Source organism: Protopterus annectens, chromosome 1.part1 (assembly GCF_019279795.1).
Source record: "Protopterus annectens isolate FY-2018-M chromosome 1.part1, PAN1.0, whole genome shotgun sequence".
NCBI lineage: Eukaryota > Metazoa > Chordata > Ceratodontiformes > Protopteridae > Protopterus > Protopterus annectens.
In genome coordinates, this window is record NC_056726.1 from 192038083 (window position 1) to 192061259 (window position 23177).

The 23177-nt window shown below is 38.4% G+C and overlaps 1 protein-coding gene across 1 annotated transcript in view; it reads left to right on the forward strand.

The window, feature by feature from the left end:
* The window catches only part of BCKDHB (branched chain keto acid dehydrogenase E1 subunit beta), a 2914018-nt gene that overhangs the window by 2788020 nt on the left and 102821 nt on the right, over positions 1-23177 (forward strand). The window contains exon 10 of the mRNA XM_044074065.1: positions 14361-14510. Coding sequence (XP_043930000.1) covers positions 14361-14501 — 141 coding nt within the window. The 3' untranslated portion in view covers positions 14502-14510. The remainder of the gene's footprint in view (positions 1-14360; positions 14511-23177) is intronic.

The window sequence follows — 23177 nt, forward strand, 5'->3', positions numbered from 1 at the left end:
GTCTCAAGTCATTCACACCAACAGCATCTATGACAGTGAAAGTATGTAGATTATATGTTTTATCTGATTATAACTATTTAATTCTGAAACTAAAGTTCTTAGTTAAGCCTTATGGCTTGGTTTATTGCTTCATTTGTTGCACAGTGAAAGCATGTAGATTATATGTTTTATCTGATTATAACTGTTTAATTCTGAAACTGTAGTTCTCAAACAAATGTCTTTACAATTATTTGAGTTGTATGTGTGTCGTCAAATACCTTGCTAGGAGTACCTATGCTATTTACAATAAGTGATACACAATTCATTTATGTACACTTATTTTTATTTTAGTATTTCCAATATGTGGTAAGAGTAATTTACTGACTATTAGACTACAACTAGACAGTGTGTTTTTATACACTATATGTGCATCTACTCATTATAATTATTAATTATTTAAATATTTACACTTTTCATTACTTTTCACTGTTTTTCTATTTTACTACATGATTTTTTTGCTGACGTCATGTTCACCACTTAATGACTAGCTTAATACCATTGGTAAATGATTTTTGAAACTACCATGTGGTATGTATTTAAGTGGAGTATTTGTGTTTTTTCCTAAGGTCTGAAGAAGTCTGCTATATTGAGACGAAAAGCGCTTAACTGTTATTTGCTTGTATTACCATTATTTGCTTTTATTTCTTGTATCTATAACACAATAAATTTGTGTTTTTATGTTTTTCTACATGTTGGAGACTTGGTGTTTTGGGTCAACGTTTGGTTTTTAAGTTTGGATTCGTCATTGGATTAGCATCTATGACAAAATCATAGCAGTACCTGTTGTTAAGAGACTTGAGTGTGTGCATAATTTGGCACATTCTAGCACCTGACAAGCATCTTACAGTGACTTTCTCCTTGTCTACCCTAGTGAGAGGCACATCTGTGTATCTCACGATAGAGTCTGCTATGACTAGTATGTTGGGTTTGTAGCTGGGCCGTAGAGGCTGTGAGACACAGATGTGTGTACTGTGTGTGACGTTTGGTGCTGTGGTTTGTGATGTGCATGCATGTTTTTGCTTTGGAGGTCTCTTTTTTTAGGTATGTTTTTGTTGAGAACCCCCGCATATGTAGGAGTGTGTTGTAAAGATGGTGGTGTTAGAGGTGTGGTGTTCGTAGTGTTTGTGCAGACAGCCTTCTCAGTGCCAGATGTACTAGCTTGTGACTGAGACAGCAAAGGTTATAGGTTCTTAATTTAATTGCATCTCTCACATGTATTCCTAGGTGGTAGCAGTAGAGGGTTGTCTTTGTACATAAGACAGTTGCTACACTGTCTCAGGATGCCCATATCAACCAGACTAGCAGGAGAAACCATAAGAAATTGTCCGTCCATGGTTATCAGAATCTGTGAAAGAGAGGTCAGGGATAGTGGAGTGGGTACTATCTGAGGAGAGTACCTGTAGATGTGAGTACAGCTGGATAAAATCAATACAATAGCTGCAGGCAAGGGCCTCACTTACACAGGATTGCTGGTAAGGGAAAAAATGCAACTTTCAAAGGGTTAAAACAGTGCAACTGCAGTGTGTGATGAGCAAAAAAGCACAAACCCATGCAAATGCTCGGTTTAAATACCACAAAAATGATAGTAAAATGGAAACACTGGAAATGAACAATCAACCCTTATCCTTGAGCTCTTAGCTCAACACCCAGTGCCAGACCAGTTCCAACCAGTTTACTTACTCCCACTAAGTGCAGGCAGGACCCGGCCAACACAAGATGGCATAGCAGGAAACACAGGAATCACACAAACAGATCTGGATACAGCAAGACCCTTAACCAGACTATGCTGAAGATATTTAAACTCTGTTTAGGTTGAGTTAACACAGGAGAACAGATACATACTTAAATAGGGTCTATATTAACACACTTAAATAGGGTCTATATTATATGAGCGAATGTTAACAATATCTAATGCTGTAAAGAGCGAAAATGCCTGACCTCCAAGTGTTTCTTGTGGGATCGCAGTACAGTAAAGATCAGAATATTTGCCCTTTCCTCACTGTAATGCAATCCCGGAGTTGGAATATATATATATATATATATATTTAGTGGGGGGGGGGGGGGCAATAAAGAGTTTGAGGTCTGGCATTTTCTCTCTTTAGAGCGTTCAACATTGTTAATATTTGCTCATATAATATAGACCCCGTAAATATAGCAGTAGCAAACAAGAGAAAACTGATTTAAACAAATTAACCAATAAAAAAGCTCAAAACTGAGCCCTGTTCCAGCAGTCTTCAGTCAGACAAGTTCTAATTGCACACTCCTGCCACTAGGGTACAGGGGAGCCCTCTCCAAAAAAGATGTCCTGGATTAGTGCTCAAGTTATACAATTAGAGCTAGATTCAGCAGGTCTGAATCTAGTCTATGCTACAGCAAACAAGACACAAAAATTTTAGAAATAAACAGTTCAAATAAGCAGGTGCAATAACTCTTCAGCCAGCAATTCCCAGCTCAGAAGGGCAGAATCTACCCTTTTTCTACCACAAGAGTGTAGACCACAAACCTTCTTAATGTAAAACAACTGGCCTGAACTGTCCGCTCATGATTGGCAGTGGAGTTTTACGGTGTCGAGTTACCAGCCCGGCACCCAACCTCCCACAGAAGGCACACACACACACACACACACACACACACACACACACACACACACACACACACACACACACACACACACACACACACACGCACACACACACGCACTCACACCTAGGGCCAATTTAGAGTGTCCAATCCACCTACAGCATGTCTTTGGGATGTGGGAGGAAACCGGAGCACCCGGAGGAAACCCACGCGACCACAGGGAGGACATGCAGACTCCACACAGAAGGCACCTCAGCCGAGAATCGAACCGGAGAACCTCTTGCTGTGAGGCAGCAACGCTAACCGCTGCACCACCGTGGCCGCTTAAACCAAAAGGCTTAGAATTACAGTTACGGTTTAATCAGGGAACTAACAAGCAGTAATAAATGCAGTAGAATAAATGCAATTGGGTACTTTTAAGAACAGGCAGCAAAAGCAAAGTAAAGTAGGAAAAAACAAATATGGTAAAAGCAGATGAATAGAGTGCAATTTTTTGTTAGGTTAAGTGAGAAGGAATGAAGCAAGATAATTCATGGTTGAGAAAATAAGGGGGTGAACCTTCCCAAATGCAGTTAATTTCTCTCTGCTCAGTAGAATGAGCAGATGAGATGGGACTGGAAGGAGCTATTCACAGTCTGCAAAGGAATTCTTTGTTAACGTTTTTAACTGACCCTAGCCAAGAACTCTTAAAACTCCAACGGGACAGAAAACATAAAACAAATGTAATACTAGAATAAGATACAAAATAGAAGTGATCAAACCTTAAATAAAGAGCTTCAAATCAAAATTAAATGCAGTCAGTGATGAGTGATATTCACAGCAATGCAGATCTACAGTATATCAGTGATTTTCAGATATAGGTGTGTGTGTGTGTGTGTGTGTGTGTGTCTATATATATATATATATATATATATATATATAAGTGTGTGTACATCTCTGTGTGTATGTATATATATATATATATATATATATATGTGTGTGTGTACATCTGTGTGTGTATGTATATATATATATATATATATATATATATATATATATATATATGTATACAGATTATTTTTATCCATACATACGTGTATTTATACTGATAATTATGTTATCACTTAAACATTCCCTATGTTTGTATTCAGATTCAGTTCTGTGTACAGATATGTTTATGCTTTCTTTTACATTATTGCAGTAACATGTTAGATACATTTCTACAGGTACACATATTTCTTCTAACAAGTTAAATGTGACCCTCAATAAATTAATTTTATACTTGCTATAGAACTCTGGCTTTTTTGCCTCTATCTGGTCAACCCATTCATCCAGCTGGTGTGGTCTGTGCTTCTGTAGGCCATCATACCTGTGACGGCACTGCTGGCGGAGTGGGTAATCACTTTGGGAGTTTCTAGGTGTTTACCCTCCCAGCTATCGATTTTCAGTCTGAAACTTTAGTGCACACCTTGGTCTTTACCAGATAAGATTTCCTGAGAAGGTAGACTATGGTTTTGGTCTCCTTATCAGATCAGCTTGGAGCATGCATTAACAGGTGCTACCATGCTTAGAAGAGGCAGCACCAGAATGAAGAAAGTATGAGCAGGATTTTGGTTCACAGGTTAAGAACCACTCCCTCTGGGATGTGACACCACCTTAACTTAACCCAGTTAACCAGCAGGGGCAGTAGACCAAGGAATGTTATTATCGGCAAGTTTGGTTTAACCATAAATGCATCATCACTTGCATACTTCTTTAAAAGGAATACATTCTCATTTCATTTAAACATTCTCATTTCATTTATATGTTGCATGGACAAGTGTATAATCATCATTTTTATTTTTATTGCTTACAATTTCTACCACTGCTGCACCTTGCCTTAGCTATCTTTTTGGAAGTATTACGCCTGAATGTCATTTATTCCTTCATTGTAGCAGCAGTAATATCTTTTTTGGGGGTGGGGGGGTTTAAGTACATATTCCTGTGTGTGTGTTGACCAACGTTTATTAACTATTAAGAGGTTAGGGTGACAAAGTGTGCCAGATAATGTTAGATGGTCAAAAATTACACTTTATGGTTTCACAAACTGTAATACATATGACTCCATTTTGTTTTTTTCTGAATATATTCAGATTTGAGCATATCTGCATGTTTCTGTGGCATGCTGTGGACTCAGCCTCTTTCTGCAGCTCACTCAGGTAAGTATGAGGCCACATTTATGAGCAGTCGAGAGTGAGTTAAGTGCGTAAGTGGCTGTATACCTTCGCATATTACTGCAACTCAGAGATAAATGTAATATGACCTAATTTGCATATAAAATGTGTAAGTGGACCTCAATTTACATAAAATATTGAATACTGGCATATTAATTTGTGATTTCTCAAGTTACGCAACAAATGTTTTGGGAAACCATGGGCGACAAAGTAAGGAAAGAATAAAAATATTAAAAAATATGAAATATTTAAAAATTATATAAAATTAGTGAGTTACATTGAAGAAATATTTATTTTACTACTATCATGGGCATATTATTATAGCTATAAAGAATAGGGTAAAGCTGTAATATGTAACTGAGAAATCATTACAGCAACAGTGGAAAATGATTAGTGATTGTGCATGCACATATGTAAATGAATTGTGAAATACTGAAGCAGTATGGATGTGTTGTTGGCTGAACGCACATGTGTCCTTACATGAAGATTTCTGAGTATCACTGATGATTAAAAAATCACAGTGTTATGAGTACATTAAATGGAAGTAGCTAGGGGAAAATGTGTTAAAGTGATTGCAGCACCATTCACAGTAGTAAAGCAGAGATTAGTATAGCACAGCTTTACTTTGTTAGAGTGAGATTTTGCATGTGTATGTAATTATGAGATCTGTTACCTTTCTTATATGAGAATGGAAAGCACACATGGGCATTGCTGTGTTGCTTGACTTGTGGTTACAAGTCTTTTGTTTAAGACTGTGACCTTTTCTCCATGTGCAGTAATGATACAAAATAAGGGATCAAGGCAGAGGAAGAACAACTTCAACCCTGAGGAAAATTGCATTCTTATGGCAGCCCTTATGACATATGGGAAGCATCTATTTGGTAAACAGGTGCCCAGACAAGCTATGAGGACAGTTGCTTGGAATCAAGTTGTCCTGGGTATTAACACTGTGGGTGGCAGAACTACACACTAAGACAGTGCAAAAAGAGAACAAATGATATGGTAGGATTTGCTAGAAGCAAGACAGAATGCAGTTGCCAGTACCAGTACTGGGGGAGTTCCAGTAATTCTCTCACTAACAACAGATGAGGAATACCTCCACTCCATTTGTGGGAATGACTTTGACACAGACACTGATGACACTGGAATAATCAGAGGTGGTGTGGGCACTGGCTGTTACCAACATATGCAACAGCAACACTCATCTGCTCAGGAAGGTTGGTTTAAATTATTGCCAACTGCTTATATAGAAAATTGAATGCCGACATGGAATGATTACATTATCCCCATGGCAACTGCTATTACTAGATGAACCCCCCTGCTTCTACAGAGAATGACAGTGAAAGGAAGTGTGCATGGTAAGTTTGCCACCTCCCCAACTCCTTAATAAGCCCACAGTAGTGTGTGCTTTTTCTTGATTAGTATTTTATTTCTTTTATGTTTTTTTACAGGAGTGGAAACAAATGGTTCCTGTTTACCAATTAATATTGAGGATATCAACATCAGACTGGCTGTTGGGATTATTGTGAAGTTGATAACATAATTGCATTTGTAAGACAGCCTGAGTATAGTGGCATGTAGTCCCCAAGTTTAATGGCAAGATGTCACACCCCACAACATGCTAGTATTTCTGTAGGAAGAACACTGCATCACAGAGTCGAGCACATACTGCTATTGTAGTCACTCTTGTACAGGAGGATCACCCATGCACCTCTACGCCATTATGTCCAAATACAAATGATCACTTTGCAGATAATGGCTGTAGATGTAACTATGACCACTGTGACACCTTTGCAAAGGGGGACCAGGCATAGACATCCTTTTTTATCTTATAGGGAAGTAAAGATTTATATTAGTGAATGTGCACTTAAAATATGTGATACTCTAATGTTTTCTATTCCCTGCAGTAACCCTGGAACAAGTCATATACTCTATTAACAATACAGTTTGACACATCATGAATGTTCTGAAATAGCATTAACTTTAATTGGAGTGAACTTGCCTTTGTGATAGTGCCATTTGTTTGAAGGGCTAGCTGTCAAGCACATACAGGGTGTCATATATGCACCCCCCCCAAAAAAAGTACAGTAGTAATATGTGTGCACAGTATGACATCAGACCATCCCTGGAACCTTTGAAGAGCAAAAGCAGACTGAAGAAAAATGGAATGTCAAATCACAATGGCTTTATATGAAAAATGTTATGCAATTCTATTTTTAATTAGTGCCTTTATGTAATAATGAAACCATGTTGTGATTGTGGGTGATGCATGCTTATCCAGTGTTGCTTTGTCTGATCACTTGGATTTTGGTGTTGTGAGTAAATTCTATCAGCAGTGGTAGACTCTGCATTGCCTGCAAACATGATTTATTGCTAAAATAACATGTAAAATTGTTCTTGTTGAGGTGTGCTCATGGTATGAGTGATCTGAGTATAAACAAGAAATCAGAGTTTAATAAAAGTTTGTCATAGGTAAGTACAAGGCTAACTGCCCTTGTCTGTCATTTTAAGTCTAAATAATTTTCCTTTAAAGGCAAGAATCAAACCCTGTACCTTGTGTCTGTGAAGTAAACATTTTAACCATTATGCCAACCTCCAGCCAGCCAAATCAAATATTTCTTCTTTGTTACCTTCTCTGTAATCTCCTGCCTAAGACACTACTGCACTGACTTATTTCTTATGAAATGTAGTAGCACACTTCTTACTCTGCAACTCCAATTATTAATGGACAACTAGCAGTTCAACCTGACATCTGTGACAACACGTGCATTAGACTGAAATGGTTCCCCTTTCCATCATGGTTAAATTCCCCGAAACTTGAACTAGATGCAGCACATCAGTCAAACTCAGTCTCAGAAAAACCCATAGGATGCATGTTTTTGCGCAAAGATCACCATCCTCATACCCCTCTACCGTACTTCTCAACTGTCCAGAATTTCATAGAATGTCCAAATTTTTACCCTATATTTGTAATTTGTCTCTTTAAATGTGTGGTTTTCTGGCAAATCTTTTAGGATTTTAGCCAATAAATAGCTGACATTTCAGTTTCAGACTTCATATCCATCAGACAGGTGTGCGTTACAAAGAATACCCCTTCCCTCCAACAGTGTTCCCATCCATATGAAGAGTTCTTCCTAGACCCTGTTCAAGCCTAATCTGGACCAGTGGATGGCAATCAGAAATTCACCCCCTGGTGTGGCATCTATGTCTCATATGGACAGAGGCGGCTTATAAATGTTTGAAAACTCATGCCCTAGTTTACATATACCCAATAAAATAACCAAAACATGTTGAATATATTTGAGATGTATGGCTAGGCTTATAAAGGACCTTGTGGTCATTATTCCTGTATACACATATGAACCTATGAAAATGCATGCTAATACAAAACCTGTTGTTCTGGCATCTTTTTTTAAGTTTATAAGAATGATATTTAAAACCTGTCCCTGATTTTGCTCTTTGTTCCTGAGATTATGTTTGGCTTTGTCCAAAATTTGTGTGCTGAGAGGTATGGCCTCTGTTTATATGTGCTGCCTTTATATTCTCCATGGAGAAAGAAAAAACTCCACGCAAACTGAATTCCTGCCAACATGCGTGTAGAAATAGCCATTTTCTATGACTAACACTGATCACTGCTTAGACATAGGGAATTGAAGTCGATCAGCTGGTGGTTTGAAACCTCATTCACCTAACACTTGACCACGGAGAAACAAACTAAATTAAACACTTATCACCTGTTTGAAAGCTTGTTTGGCATTATATATCTCTGTACTAGCACCTGCAACCCTATCTTCTTTTTTATTAGGCCTGTGTTTTCTTTTATTCTAGCCTGGAATTATTCATTTGACATTTTTCTCCATTGTTGGGTGTCTTTGAGTATTTTTTTTGTTTTTTTTTTTACTAACGGAAGTCCTCAGTGTAAGAGTTTGGAAATGCCTTCACCAGTTTCTTTCAATTAATGTGTGGCCCCACACCTCTTTTACTATGACTTCTGAAATGTTGCCATTTTAGCCTGTGCCACAAGGAGTTCCTTTCAATAGATGTGGCATTGAGTTATTTATTAACTAAGATCCAAAAAAATGCCAGAAATCCAAGTAACACGACTCCACAGCCACCAGGAACAAAAAACCAAGAGCTGATGTAGAATACGAAAATCCTTTATTCAAGTAGGTCCAAGAGAAAATAAACACAAGCGCTTTCGCTCAGGATAATCCTGAGCTTTTTCAAGTGAGTACAAAAGCATTTGCTAAAGCCAAACCTTTTTATATAACCATGGATAACACATTAATTGAAAACAAGTGTTGTCAATCAATTGTTGGATTCCTTAAAGGGGCTTTGCATTAATTTGAACATGAGATAAAAACTTGTGTTGTTAAAAAATATATATATATTTAACAGCTGGGTTATGCATATATAATTACAAAACATTAAAAACGCTGTTTAAAATATAATAGAATCAAAATTAAAATAGTTAAAATACTGCTATTGGAAACATTGGAAATCAATAAGTTCTGATGAACCTGGAGATAGAATTCTGTTAGAAGTGTTAGGGAGTATTTTGTTTAATGTTAGTTTGTAATAGGAGTCTTGTTTCTTTTTCATAATTCACATCAAAAAAGGCACCCTAGGACCAAGTGTCAGGTTATCAAACCAAAGAAAAAGAGCGTGGGAGCTAGAAAAAAGGAAACTAGCGAATCTTGGGTCCCTGAGTCGTGTATTCTGATAAGATGTGCAAGTGCCAGGTGGTAGTAAAACAAGGGCATAGTGTTTGTAAACATGGGACAACAAAACTAATTAGTTATGATGGAATAACTATAATCGTGCCCTTCTAAGCTTTAATACGGGTTTAATGCTAATAGTCCCGTTCAATCCAGGTGGTCTCCCTGCGTCTAACCTTAGTTGCCATACTAGCTCACGGTACTCGAGGGTGGATTCCCAGTCACCACCCCTGAGATCCGGTTCCACTTGTTCTAAAACAAAGAATTTGATGATAGAACCTGGGCAAAGAAGGGAATGCTTAAAAAAAGCATTAGTTTCTTTCCGTTTAGCCATGTCATATAAGTGTTCGTAGATCCGTCTCCTGAATTCTCTTTCTGTCTTCCCCACGTAGAAACTCGAACACATGGTACAAATACCCAGGTATACCACCCCTTTGGTTCCACAAGAGTAGGAACCAGTTGGTTTCGTCCTAAACCTCCTGGATGGAATGTACACTGATTCGACGTTCATTAAAGCATGGCATTGGCTACAAGAGCCACATTTGTAAGTGCCCATCTTAGATTGTTTCACCTTCTTTTTGTTATCTGGTTTCCTTTCAAAAATTTCTTTGAAGTTAATACCTCTTTTTCTAACGAAAGTAGGTCTGGGGGGTAAAAGGTCCTTGAAATCTTCATAAAGGGCTAGGACCGGCCAGTAGTTTCTGACGGTTTCCTCCATTTCTTTGGAACTAGATGAATAGGTGTATATAAAGCTGTTTGTGGGGTGGTTGGATACTCTGGAAATTGATGGAATTGCCAGCTCTGGTCCTTTTCCCAAAATAGGTGTGTATAAAGTTTTCCTCAATACTTTGATCTCATCAACTAAACCCATAAACATTTCTAGGGGATATCCTCTTTCCAGGAATAAGAATCCAACAATTGATTGACAACACTTGTTTTCAATTAATGTGTTATCCATGGTTATATAAAAAGGTTTGGCTTTAGCAAATGCTTTTGTACTCACTTGAAAAAGCTCAGGATTATCCTGAGCGAAAGCGCTTGTGTTTATTTTCTCTTGGACCTACTTGAATAAAGGATTTTCGTATTCTACATCAGCTCTTGGTTTTTTGTTCCTGGTGGCTGTGGAGTCGTGTTATTTATTAACTACACAATGATAATAACTCGTAAGTAACCATTTTCTTTGGTGCACTATTCAAACAGAATTCTTGTACATCTTTGTGTATTAAAAGGAACATAGTTTTGTTTATAGCACATAGCCGGCCTTAGGCATAGGCAAAGTAGGCGGCCACCTAGGGCGCCGTTCTGGTAGGGGTACTTTTCCAGTATTAATTTGGTATAGGTAGACCAGGATGGTGGCACCAGTTAGTGTGGTGAGGGGCGCTGTGGAGCTCTTTTGCCTAGGGCGCCAGTTGACTTAAGGCCGCTGTTTGAATGTTTTCATTAAAGAAAAATAAGTAATCTCATGACAACTACTTCAGTGATTTATTTTTTGGGGGGGAGTAAATAGTTGTACATGGGTCCACAATGAAATGCTAGCTTATTTTAATGCAGTTTATTCAAGAGCATATTGGAATCAAGGGCTCATTTGCTGGATACACCTCATTTTATTTGCAATGTTTGTAGACGATCTGCAATAGATGTGTATTAATGTTTTGATAATAGTAAGTCTGTGAGAGAATATAAATTGAATCTCATTTTAAGTATGGAAATTATAATTTGTTTGCTTAAGGAGCCAAGAGACAGTTTTAGTCCTGTATTTAATGTGAGCTCTCTTACCACATTAGATGCTAACATTATTGCCGGCTCCTCAACACAGAAGCATCATTTAGTGATGTGGATATTTCTTATTTGGAAATCAAAACTGAAAATCAGTACATCACCTGGAAAGACAAGAATGGGTCCTCCTATGAAGTAGCAGTAGAGAGAAGTGTCATGCATAACAGGTTGTCCTAGTGAACGGTAGGAGTTCCATTGCCAAAAGAAAAGCTAATGCCGTTTGCAGAGGAGAAAGACATCAGTGTGTCATTCTTTGTTTTTTTCTTCCCCATATGTATTTATTTAACATTTGTTAACTAGGTAAGTGGACCGGTCCAAGGACTCTCTTCAGCCACAACCTGGGCCAAAGGGCAAATACAAAGCACAGACACACAACATGCAATTCCAGTAATCAGATTAAAGCATCTTACAAAGTTTTGCATTAGCATGTAACCACAGCATATACATATACTATAAAGTAAATTAAAGAGCAGTTATATAATACATGGCATGCATATAGAAAATAAATAATTCTTGATGCTCAAAATGAGGAAAGACATGTATTCAGAAGTCACACCTCAGTGTAGCATCTTGTCTTATTCAAGAGTTAAAAAAGATCGACAAGAAGAAACGTTATGTTAGTAATTCTAAGAGAAGTTTGAAAGTGCTACCTTATAGGGTCAAAATTATTGTTTCCTCAAATGTAGGATTACCCCACTAATCCAGTCCCTTTGCCAAACTGCAGTATGCAGTTAAATGGCTGTTTATTTTTTTAAAACACAAGTTGAGCTGAGTGGCCTTAGCTGTTTGGGTGGGGGGTTTATCAAAGTGCTAGAACTGCTAGTAGTGATAGGCCAAAGGGGAGAAGGAGTGGTCTAAAGAAGTTAAGGGGTGCATCCTCTCCATTCAGAAAGCTGGTTAAAAACAGTCATTCCTGAATACCTCTTGAATCAGAAGAAAGACACGTGCACTGAAAAAAATGTATGTAACACTACCGGGTCTATATTATCGAATGGAAGAGGCATTACAGCTAATGCCTCTTCATCAACCCTTAAAGAGCAAAGCGGCAGTTACGCGAATGGCCAAATCAGCAATTTTTTTTCCTAGGGAAAAAATCGCTTGGCCATCAGTGTGAATTTGCCCCTTTCCCCACTGTAGTGTGATCTCGCAGTTGGTATATTTAGTTAGGGGGGTGTGGTGGGCAAAGTCCCCCACTTTGAGGTTGTGTTAATGATGTTTTGTTTCTGGCTGGATCAGTGATTTTTTCCCTAGGAAAAAAATCACTGATTTGGCCATTCGTGTAATTGGCAGTTTGCACTTTAGGGGTCGATGAAGAGACATTCGCTATAATGCCTCTTCGATTATATAATATAGGCTCACACTATCATGGCATTAGGGATACTGAGTAGGGGCTTTGAATGGTGGTAATGCAGACTAACCAGCAAACTCATAATTTAAACGAATCCACTTGAAAAGCTAAAATTCATCTTTTTGCAAATAAATGTTGCCAAAATCTGAATACTGACGTTCTGACATGTTGAATTTGTTTTTATTGCTCTGGAGTGCTGTGTCTTTTTCCAACACACTGTACATGCTTTTATTGTCTGACATCCTTCCCCCTGTCCCATAGCAAGACTACGGTGCTACCAAATAGTGAAATATTAACCTGCACAGAGAGAGGAATGTTATTAGGTCAGAGTGTCATTATGGAACCCAGAATTAGCTAGGTAGGTTTCAGGACCCTGAATGAAATGCTACAGTTCATAGCTAAAAGAGTAGGCTGAAAGATGATGTAGCCAGCTTCCCATTTTATGCAGTGTAAATAAAATGGCACATTGTATTCAGTAGCAGCAGCCATATGGGGAGGGAGATCAGATCTGGAATTGTTGATAGTGCAGGAGTTACTAGAATGGTGGTGAGGTTGGTATTAATGGATACATCACATCATTAGTAACTAAGTGAGAGGGTAGGGTTAAATTAGAAGGATCAGGTAAGGGGCGTGAGTTGGAAGGGAACCACTTCAAGACTGAGTTGTAGAACTGTTTTCATAAAGAGGGTCATGAGATCCAGTAAAATAAGAGAGAGTAAGTGAATGAAAGAATCAGAAGTAATGGGAAAAGTGGAAGACTGGATGAAGAAGGGCTGACCTTACAGATGGCACCATAAGCCATTTGTCTGCATCTTTCTCTTCACTTTTTGTTGAAAGTCATTTCAGGAAGTTCAGTTTTAATTGTTAAGGTTTTTGTTTCTCTGGATTTTTCTATTTGGAAAGTCACTACAGAGTTGGGTGTATTTACACAGTTTAATATTGAAGAAGTACATTATACAAAGTGGTTATATTAGTGTGCATGAAAGTTTTATACATTTTTGCTAATGTCCTGAAACCACATTAAGTAAAAATGGTTTTAAAATGATTACAATATAATAATCTCAAGATTTTAGATTTCACCTGCTCTCCAGTTGTGTTTGACACACTTACAGGGATGCTTATCTACTATAAGGAATTCAAAAATGAACATTGACAGTGTGCAGTATGTAAATTTAAACTGTAGTTTGCTGGCTTTGAATATTCATGAGAACATAATCAGACAGTGGGGTTGTGCAAGGGATTCATGTTGAGTCATTGAAGGTAATTTCAGCTTATGGAAAAATATGAAAACCACTGACTGAAACGACCTTATATGAGCAACTCACAAATGTTTTTGCGAGGGGAAGGAACCCCCATGCTTATATATACCAACTCCGAGGTTACACAACAGTGGCGATAAAAAGCAAACTCCACTGTGAAAGTAATTTTGCTGAACACACTTGCTGTTCTTGCGTTTGCTGAAATTACATTTGATGGGATGATGTGCTGTTATGTGGGAGATGCACTTAAGTAATCAAATAACTACGTGGCATGTTTCAATTGAGGAAAACTGCATGGAGTACATATAGACAAAGGTGAAAAAGAACAGGAAAGCATTGCGAGTTAAATGCGTGTTTTCAGTGTTTATTCACAGACATACTGACAGTTACTGTTTCTTTTCTGCCTTAGAGATGCTAATATCCTACATTTTCTTTATCTTTGTAACAGGAGGAATGCTTCCTGAACTTAGAGGCTCCTATTGCTAGAGTCTGTGGATATGATACACCTTTCCCACATATCTTTGAGCCATTCTACATTCCAGACAAATGGAAATGTTTTGATGCTGTTCGCAAAATGATTAATTTCTGAACAAAAGAGGTGAGGTATCAGTGCCTGCAATGCTATGTAACCAGTGATGGATATCAAGTTGTTTTACATGGCTGATGTGGATTTTGATTGAAAATGTAATCGTATTTAAATCTTTGAAAACAATAAGACGTGTGGTCTGTTTTGTTTTGCCTTTGATTTTGAACCGTAGTCCTGATTTCTGGTAAGTGTAATAGATCCCTCCTAACTTCCCACTGGAACTTTACCTTATTGCTGATTAATCACTTTGAGAGTGCACAGGCTTAGGCTGTCTTATGTCCAGGCATTATGTATGTATTGTTGAATGTGTACAGTTGTGATTTGTCATGGGGACAAACAATCTCATCATTTCACAGAACAAGCAAACCTAGTTTGCCTAAAATCTTTTTTCCTCACTGGTGTTTTTTTTTTTAATTTGTTCATACACGTGAAAAATTGTTGAAATTCATACTTGCCCTATGACATATGATGGCTTAAGTACCACATTGCATTTTCCCCTCTTATGTGGTCCATTGTTAAATAAAAACTGTCATAAATTTATTACTAAGGATGTGCCCACATAAATTTATTTTATGCCTTGGCGACATCTCCATGGGACTAGTGTGGGGCTGCATCTTAAGACTTTAATGGACAAACCGATGCACATGTGTAGTAGTGTGTCTGTTAAATTCTATGCCGACATCACCAAGGAGGAATTTTAATTGACATCAGCGTAGGGAAAAGTATATATAATGTTGTGAAGGAGTCACTGAAAAACAAGGCGGGGATATAGTTTGAATGATGGGAGGAAGATGCATCATAGAACTGTAGTGCCACATGCCATTTGCAAAAGGTAAGTGACAACACTGCAGCAGTACATTTGGAAAGATCCTTATGTCATGACAATGCCATTGCAGGTAACAAAATTAAGTTTAATTATTTCAGTTATCAGATGAAGAGTAGAAAGGTTTGTATAACAGCTGGCTACACTGGGTAAGTGAGGGACAGTTATGTTAGCTCTGACCTATTGTCCTTTTTATTATTAGTTTACCTTTAAATATGTTTTTTTTCTTCATTATTAATGCATATTGTGCCATCTCATAGTGTGTGAGCTATGTCTAGTATCTGTTCCGTAAAAAGGTTTCTTGCTGCTTTTTGATATTCTCTGTAGTAATGACTTTTGTATTCTAATCAGACCTTTCACTTTAACAGTTAGGTCTAAATCATTTGATTGTGTATTCATTGAATTTGCTTGTCAGCTGGATTATTTTCTTACAATGGATGTACCAAATCAGACTTTGTCAGACATCTCTGCAAGTTGTTAGCAATATGCAGTGAGTGTTTTGATTCTGTGCTATAGAGGGTTCAAATCCCGATTAGTTATTTTACAGCATGACATTTTGCTTTAAAACGTGACTGCCTTATTCAGACTGAAAACACTGATCATACTGTCCAGTTACTAACCTTCTTTTTTATTTTCTTTTATTTGTTTATAGGCTGAAGGTACAACTCAAATGTGTATTATTAACATGCATTCATATCTTCACATACAAGATATTTGCCAACACAAATTCCAGTATTAAAACTTATTTCAACCACTCTTTCATTTAATGCCAAACTACGTATTTATCTAAACAACTAACAGCATACACTGTGTAATCCTATCTACTTAACTGCTCTGTTTTCCAATCTTATAACATCAGTTAACATGCAGAAAATATGTACGACATTAAGAGGTGTATGACATTGCTTCAGTCTCATGCTTCTGTAGTAACTATAGATTTTTGACCAGTACTTACAGTTTATTATTTCACATTTGACCTTAATTTTATTGTTATGATATCCTTGTCATATACTATTCTAAGTGATTGGGAGAGCTCATAAAAGGAAGGTGGTACGTTTTGTGCTCACTTTCTTACAGTTGTTTTCTTGTCCATCACCAGTAAACATTGCAGGAGAGGATGGTGATCTTTTTTTGATACAAGCAGGCACAGCAGCCTTGAATAATAGGTTCATATATAAGTACTAGGCTAGGCCTTTGCAGGCCATTTTAAACCTAGCCAGTTTCCCTTTTGGTGTTTGACTTAACCTAACCTGTTTGGTTTTAGATCAGTCATACCCATCCCATGGTTGATAATTATATATTTTCCCTGTGAAAATGTCTGGCATCGCTGAAGGGACCCATGTATGGGATCAAACATTTAGGAGGTGCTTCTGACCATTAGTAGTACAGGGGGTTGTACAGGCTAAGTTTTCTCTTACTCACCCATCAATCCAAGTTGGACTTTAATAGGGATGGGGATGAGCTTTGTTCTGCATAGATGGGTAGTCTTCTACAAAGCAGTGGTATCCTCTGTGAGATATACCTGTCCCTCCAAACTGTTCTTTTGATGTCATAGAAGAGGTTTAGATCTCTGGACCGAGTATTTCTGATGCCATTTGACTTGCTGATGTGCAGTAGGTCCATCAGTATTGACTCAGATGATGCCTTGTATGCCAGACACAGGTCACATCCTAGCAGTCTGTGGGATACTGAATATAGTGACAGGACTTTGAGTCGGTACATGTAGGAAATATTGTTTAGACCTTGCATCCTTTCAGTAAGGTACCTCTGTGGGCATTCCAGTTGTATGTGTCTGGACAAATACATGCCAAAAGGGGCATTATATTCATGACTGGCCTAATGAGGGCTGAGTAAAAGGGGGCAATGATGTCCCTAGATCTAGATGCAGTCCCTTAGTTTATAAACTGTGCAGTATAGAAGGACATTCTTACAACACTGGACATGCGTTGGTTGAAAGTTAGGTCACAGTCCACATAAGTTCCCAAATACCAAACAACAGGGTCAACTCTTAGGGTTATATTGCCAGTGTGGTAGTTTTCCAGGGTAGATAACATTCAAAGGATACAGTAATACATTTCTTGACCTTTCGTTTCATTCCATGTTATTGGCACTTGTTATTTATGTGGAGCAAACATATCTGCAGGATATCTAAGTCATTTGGGGATTCAGTGACGGTTTCTGGCTTGGAGTCATCTGCAGACTTAGTCAATCAGAGCCCTTTGATATTGACTTACTTCAGAATAGTAGATGCTAAATAGGAGAGGCACTAAACCTTGGGGGACTCCACTGGTGACTGGTCTCTTTGTGGAAGTTGCTTCTCCTATTTTGATCTCCTGCATCCTATCTGTGAGTAAGTTGGCAATCCTACAGGTGACGTAGGGGTTTATTCCCATTTTATTTAGATTTTCTATTATGTCTGAGTGGGGATTGTGTCAAAAGCTTTGGCTGAGATTTGGTATGTGGTATGTACCATTTTGCCTTCATCTGTTGCTTTGGCCTTTTCAAGAAAGTCAACCAGGTTGTGTAGACATGGCCTACCCTTGATGGATCCAAACTGAGCTGGGTCCAGTGTTTGGAGGTTCCCTATGTCCTTATTGATTAGTTCCATGATCAGTCTTTACTTGGCTTTGCATGTGAGGCTGGTCAGACATATGGGTCTGTAATTATCTGGGGCTGTGGAAGTCTTCCCTTATGCATGGGAATGGCTGTAGCTGTTATTCATTCTCTTGGTACAAAATCTGTATGGAGGCATGAAGGCAAAGGTTTGAACTATGTTTTTAGAGTGGCGGCTAAATCTTGATTCATACTGTTTAAGATGCATCTGAGGATATTATCACGAGCCATCAATGCAGTATTTTTGCTTCTGATAGTACTTCTAGGATTTAGTCTTGTGTGATAGCTTGAGACGAGCCAGTTTCACGTAGTTGTAGGGGATTCACTTTGGATACTCAAAATTTCAAAACATTGAACCTCTGAATAACGAAGACCAGAGGATCAAAGTTTTGAAATCTCAAACCAAGAAAAAATAAACCTCCAAAAGGTAAAAACGACTAATTTCATGACTTTGCAGAGGGGCAAGCCCCCATGCATCCCCTGTGTGGGGGCTGCACCCCCCACACCCCTGCTACTTAAATATACCAGCTCTAAAATCATACTACAGTGAAGAGAACAGTAAAATTCCTGTTTCACACTGTACAGGGATCTCCATTGCAAAGGTTTGAGATTTCAAAACTTCGATCCTCTGGTCTTCGTTATTCAGAGGTTCAATGTTTTGAAATTTTGAGTATCCAAAGTGCACCCCTTGTAGGATATATGTAGGGAAGAGAGAGGGGAGTAAAGTTAGAAATGAATTTATTGGCCAGTAGATTCTGTATATTTTCAGCCGTAGTGTAGGTAGCATTGTTCACAATCAGCCCAGTGCATTGCTGCATTGTGTTTTTGCCTCAGACATGGCTTTGGTGGATTTTGTTAAGCTCCTGAATTGTTTATTTAAATGATGAGGGTTGTATCATTCTGAAACTTACTTTTGGTTAAAGTATTTTCTTTTTATTGTAAAGCTTGTTGATATTATGGTTCTACCATGTGGTTTTGTTTCTGGGTTTGCCCTGACTTGTTCCTACAGGGAGCAGCTCCCTCTGTGTAGCTTTTTAAATGCTGCAGTGTGTAGAGAAAATGTATTGTAGTTTGTACCACGGTAGTGCAGCGGTTAGCATTGTCGCTTCACAGCAAGAGGTTCTCTGGTTCGATCCTTGGCTGGGGTGCCTTCTTTGCAGAGTCTGCATGTCCTCCCTGTGGTTGCGTGGGTTTCCTCTGGGTGCTCCGGTTTCCTCCCACATCCCAAAGACATGCTGTAGGTGGATTGGACACTCTAAATTGGCCCTAGGTGTGTGTGTGTGTGTGTGTGTGTGTGTGTGTGTGTGTGTGTGTGTGTGTGTGTGTGTGTGTGTCTGTGTGTCTGTGTGTTCTGTGGAAGGTTGAGCGCCAGGCTGGCAACTCGACGCCATAGAAGCTCCACTGCCAATCATGAGCGGACAGGTGATCTCCTGTGACGACCCCTAACCGGGAAAAGCCGAAAGAAGAAGAAATGTGGTGGTGTAAATTTCCCCATATTTGGTACAAATTAATACTACATTTCTTGTAAGTAAAAAAAAAATCTGTCAAGATTGCTTGACCAAAGGACTGAATCTTTTTCCAAAATACAAACAGTAAAGTACAATTGCTTAATATAGTTACAGTGTACTGCAATATTTAAGTTACATCTCCAATGTGCCTTATTGTTTGATTTTAATTTTGTTACGTATTTCCTTGTCCATCTGCATTGTGGATTGCAGCAGTTTCATAATGGTGCATTGACTGCGGATTTGCTGTGGAGTTCAGGTGTCCAGTGCAAAGCCATAACTAAGATGGGGCACAGCTGATTGCTACCCTGGGCACAAACTGTTAGGGAACGTGATCACCTCTGTAGAACAGGTTCCAGATGCACCACTGCAAACAATTTTTATAATCATTTAAGCAGCCACAGTATCAATTCAAGTGGCTGATTAAATATTGTTCATTCAGTTAGCGACACAGATTGTGTTATGGAAGGCAAGTGCTGATCTGTTCTTGCAAATGCAAGGCTGCTTAAATGATTTCAAAGACTGCTTTTTGTGTGTGTGTGTGTGTGTGTGTGTGTGTGTGTGTGTGTGTGTGTGTGTGTGTGTGTGTGTGTGTGTGTGTGTGTGTATCTGTGTGTGTGTGTGTGTGTGTGTGTGTGTGTGTGTGTGTGTGTGTGTGTGTGTGTGTGTGTGTGTGTGTGATTTGTCCAGTACTCTGAACTGTATTCTTATTTGGGTCTCAACTCTTGAGGACATATGTTTGGTTTGGGGCACCAGCTGTGACATTAGCCAGGATGTTAGTTAACCTAGCTACAGCTCTTGTCCAATGTCATCTTTCTTCCTTTCAGTTTGTCTCACTTTTTCACATCTGTTACTGTGCTTGAAGGTAATTTACATAGAATATCTTGACTTACCATATTGAGTGGTTGCTTGATTTTAACATGTGTTTTGATTAGATACTTTTCTAGGTAGAAGTTTTAGAGTTACCTAGTTCACTCTGGAGGATTTTTTCATCATTAAACCCCACTACATACTTGAGCAGAAGGATGATACTAGAGCAAATGCTAACATATTATTTGCAAGACTTTGGTATTTTAGTTTAACCGTGGATATTCTTGCATATAAACCTATTGCATGTTGTTTAATTAACATGTATTGAATCCATGTTGAATTCTGTTTGCATGTTCCAAAACTTTTTTCCCCAGTGGTTAGCTTCTATCTTTGCTCATAACTTGCACAATTGTTCTTGAGAGTTTAGTAGTATGATGCATATATCATCTGCAGTGGTGTAGCTAGGATGTGGCAAAGGGAGTAGCATTCCTGGGTGCAGAGTGGTAGGGGACATGATCAACAGATCCTGATCCTCTTCCAGATAATGCCATCAAATTGCCATTATTGCATTTGAGGTCAGAAGTAACGAGCTCTAGTACTCCTTGACTGGCATAAACTCTAGCAGCTGCTTTACTACATAGCAAGAAGTTTCCTAAAGTTTAAAAGTAGAAAGATTTTCTTTTTTTTTTATTCTCTAATCCGAGGAGGGGAGCTATTTGAAGGGGATCTAGATTAGGGGATTTCCTCGGGCACAAAAATACACTTCTGATTATCTGCAGTTTTTTGTGTGTTTTTTCTTTTTCTGTTTATGTTGCTTTGTAGTATTCTTTGTTTTGTATTAAACTTTAGTTGCTTTTAAATATATGCACGTTTTTATATTATTCTAAACAGCTTTAGTTATTACCTTTTATTTATATCTTTATTTACTTAGTCCTTTATTTACCGGCTAAGTGAACTGGTCTATGCATATTTGGTGTGACTTAAGCCTGATAATCCAGTTTCATTTGCCACTATATTTTGGAATGGGAATCTGTGTTTTCCGTCCCAGCTGTACCACTATGAGCCTATTCATTCCTCTCATTCACCATTCTTATCAGAAGACATATTTGGCCAAATCCTTGTGTAATCCTGCACATGGTTTGTCCCTCTCCAGGGAGAGGTATATGTCGAGGTGTACTTCCCCAAAGACACTAGACTCCCTTTCCTTTTTTTCTCACTGCTCTCCAGGGAAAGTGACAGAATCCTGTTGAAACTCTCCCCAGGAAGAAATCAACCACCTCTCAATCTGTGGTCACCGTAAGACAGCCACTCCACTCTACTGAAGAGAAGTGAGAGCTGATGAGTGAGCAGCAAATACATAGCTTGGTGAGGGAATTTTTGGAAATGTAATGTAAGGGAATCCCTAACTGAGTGGGTGAGCATGGCATTACAGGCATCTCTGCCCATGATACTAGCTTACTAAGTCATCTCCCATACATAGCCAGCCTGCACTGGGGTGGTAGCTTGACAGTAGCTGCAAAGATATGCCCCAGCCTCTGCTAGGGTGTGCCTCAACTGCCAGCAGGTATCCTAGTCCCTTTCCCTGGGATTGGTGCACTAACATAAGTCAGTTATTCTCACACCCTACCCACCAGCAACTGAACCACCAATCAAACCTGAGTTGACTGGATTATAGTCAGGGCTTCATCCCTCTGAGCCATGGAGCTGGCACAGAATAGGAAATTTAGTACTAAATTCTCATTATCTGAGATTCATGTCTATATTAGTGAAAATAATTGCCAAATAAACATTAAAATGCTGCTGCTTTCCAGGAAACAATTTTACACAGCTATATTTTACTAGAAATGCAGGCAATGATGTGACATCAGGGCATTTTAACAGTAACATGTTTGGGTTTGAGCTGTTTGCATTGAAGGCCACTATTTGTTTCCTTATACGTCTGTACCTTATTTTGTCGTATAAGTATATATGTTCTTTTACAACTCAGTAGAATGATTGCATGCCATGTGGTCAAGTTAACTTTTTGGTGGGGGAGCATTTCTGTAGTATGCATTGATCCTGAAATCATAGGGTTGGGTACATGAGCTATGTATGTGCCTGCTCATATATCAGTGAAAAGTGGCATTGTGATACAAACAAAACGCATGTCATTTATTCACACTTAATTTAAGGGTATGGCCTGCAGTGCCTGGGAATGTATGTCATTTATTCCATGTTAGTTTAAAGTATTGCCAGGAATGCTTGGGAATGTATGTCAGTTATTCAGAGTTACTTTAAGGGTATGGCTACAATACCTGGAGTCTTCTTGACAAAAGAGGAGGTGAGGAATGTAAGAATGTTCAGGTGATTTAAGATGCACAGACAGCCCTTTCCTTATGTGTATGTGTTCTGTGCGCATTGTAATTTGATTTTACAAAAATAAAGTCTGCTGCTTTATTTTTTGTGCTGTACTGTAATTTTAAGAGTGCACTTCATCTGCATGAAGTTGTTAAAAAATGAAAAAGTCTTTTTTTTTTACATTTACACATGCACATATTTTAGGGCATGGGGATGCAGCTGTTTGACTTCTAATGCCTTTTTTAATTAGAACATTTCTTCAGCACATCTAGTGTGCACACTTTCATGGACCAGTTAAAAAAGTGCATTTATTCCTCTTGCAGGCACGTGAGAGTGAATTGAATTTCATCTTGTTCAAGGTCAATAACGCAACATCTGATTTTTGTAGAATAAGAATTAAATTCTGTGTTGAAATCACACATGATGATCCAAATAATATTTTTGGTAGGCCACACCATCTTGTACTATTTCCAAATACATTATTTTATTACGTTTCCTTAAGGCTTTTATTGGGTGGTGTTTTTATAATGTCAGCTTGCCAAAAAAGTTTCTGTGAATTCTTTTCCAGCATGTGTTCTTATTCAGGAGGCT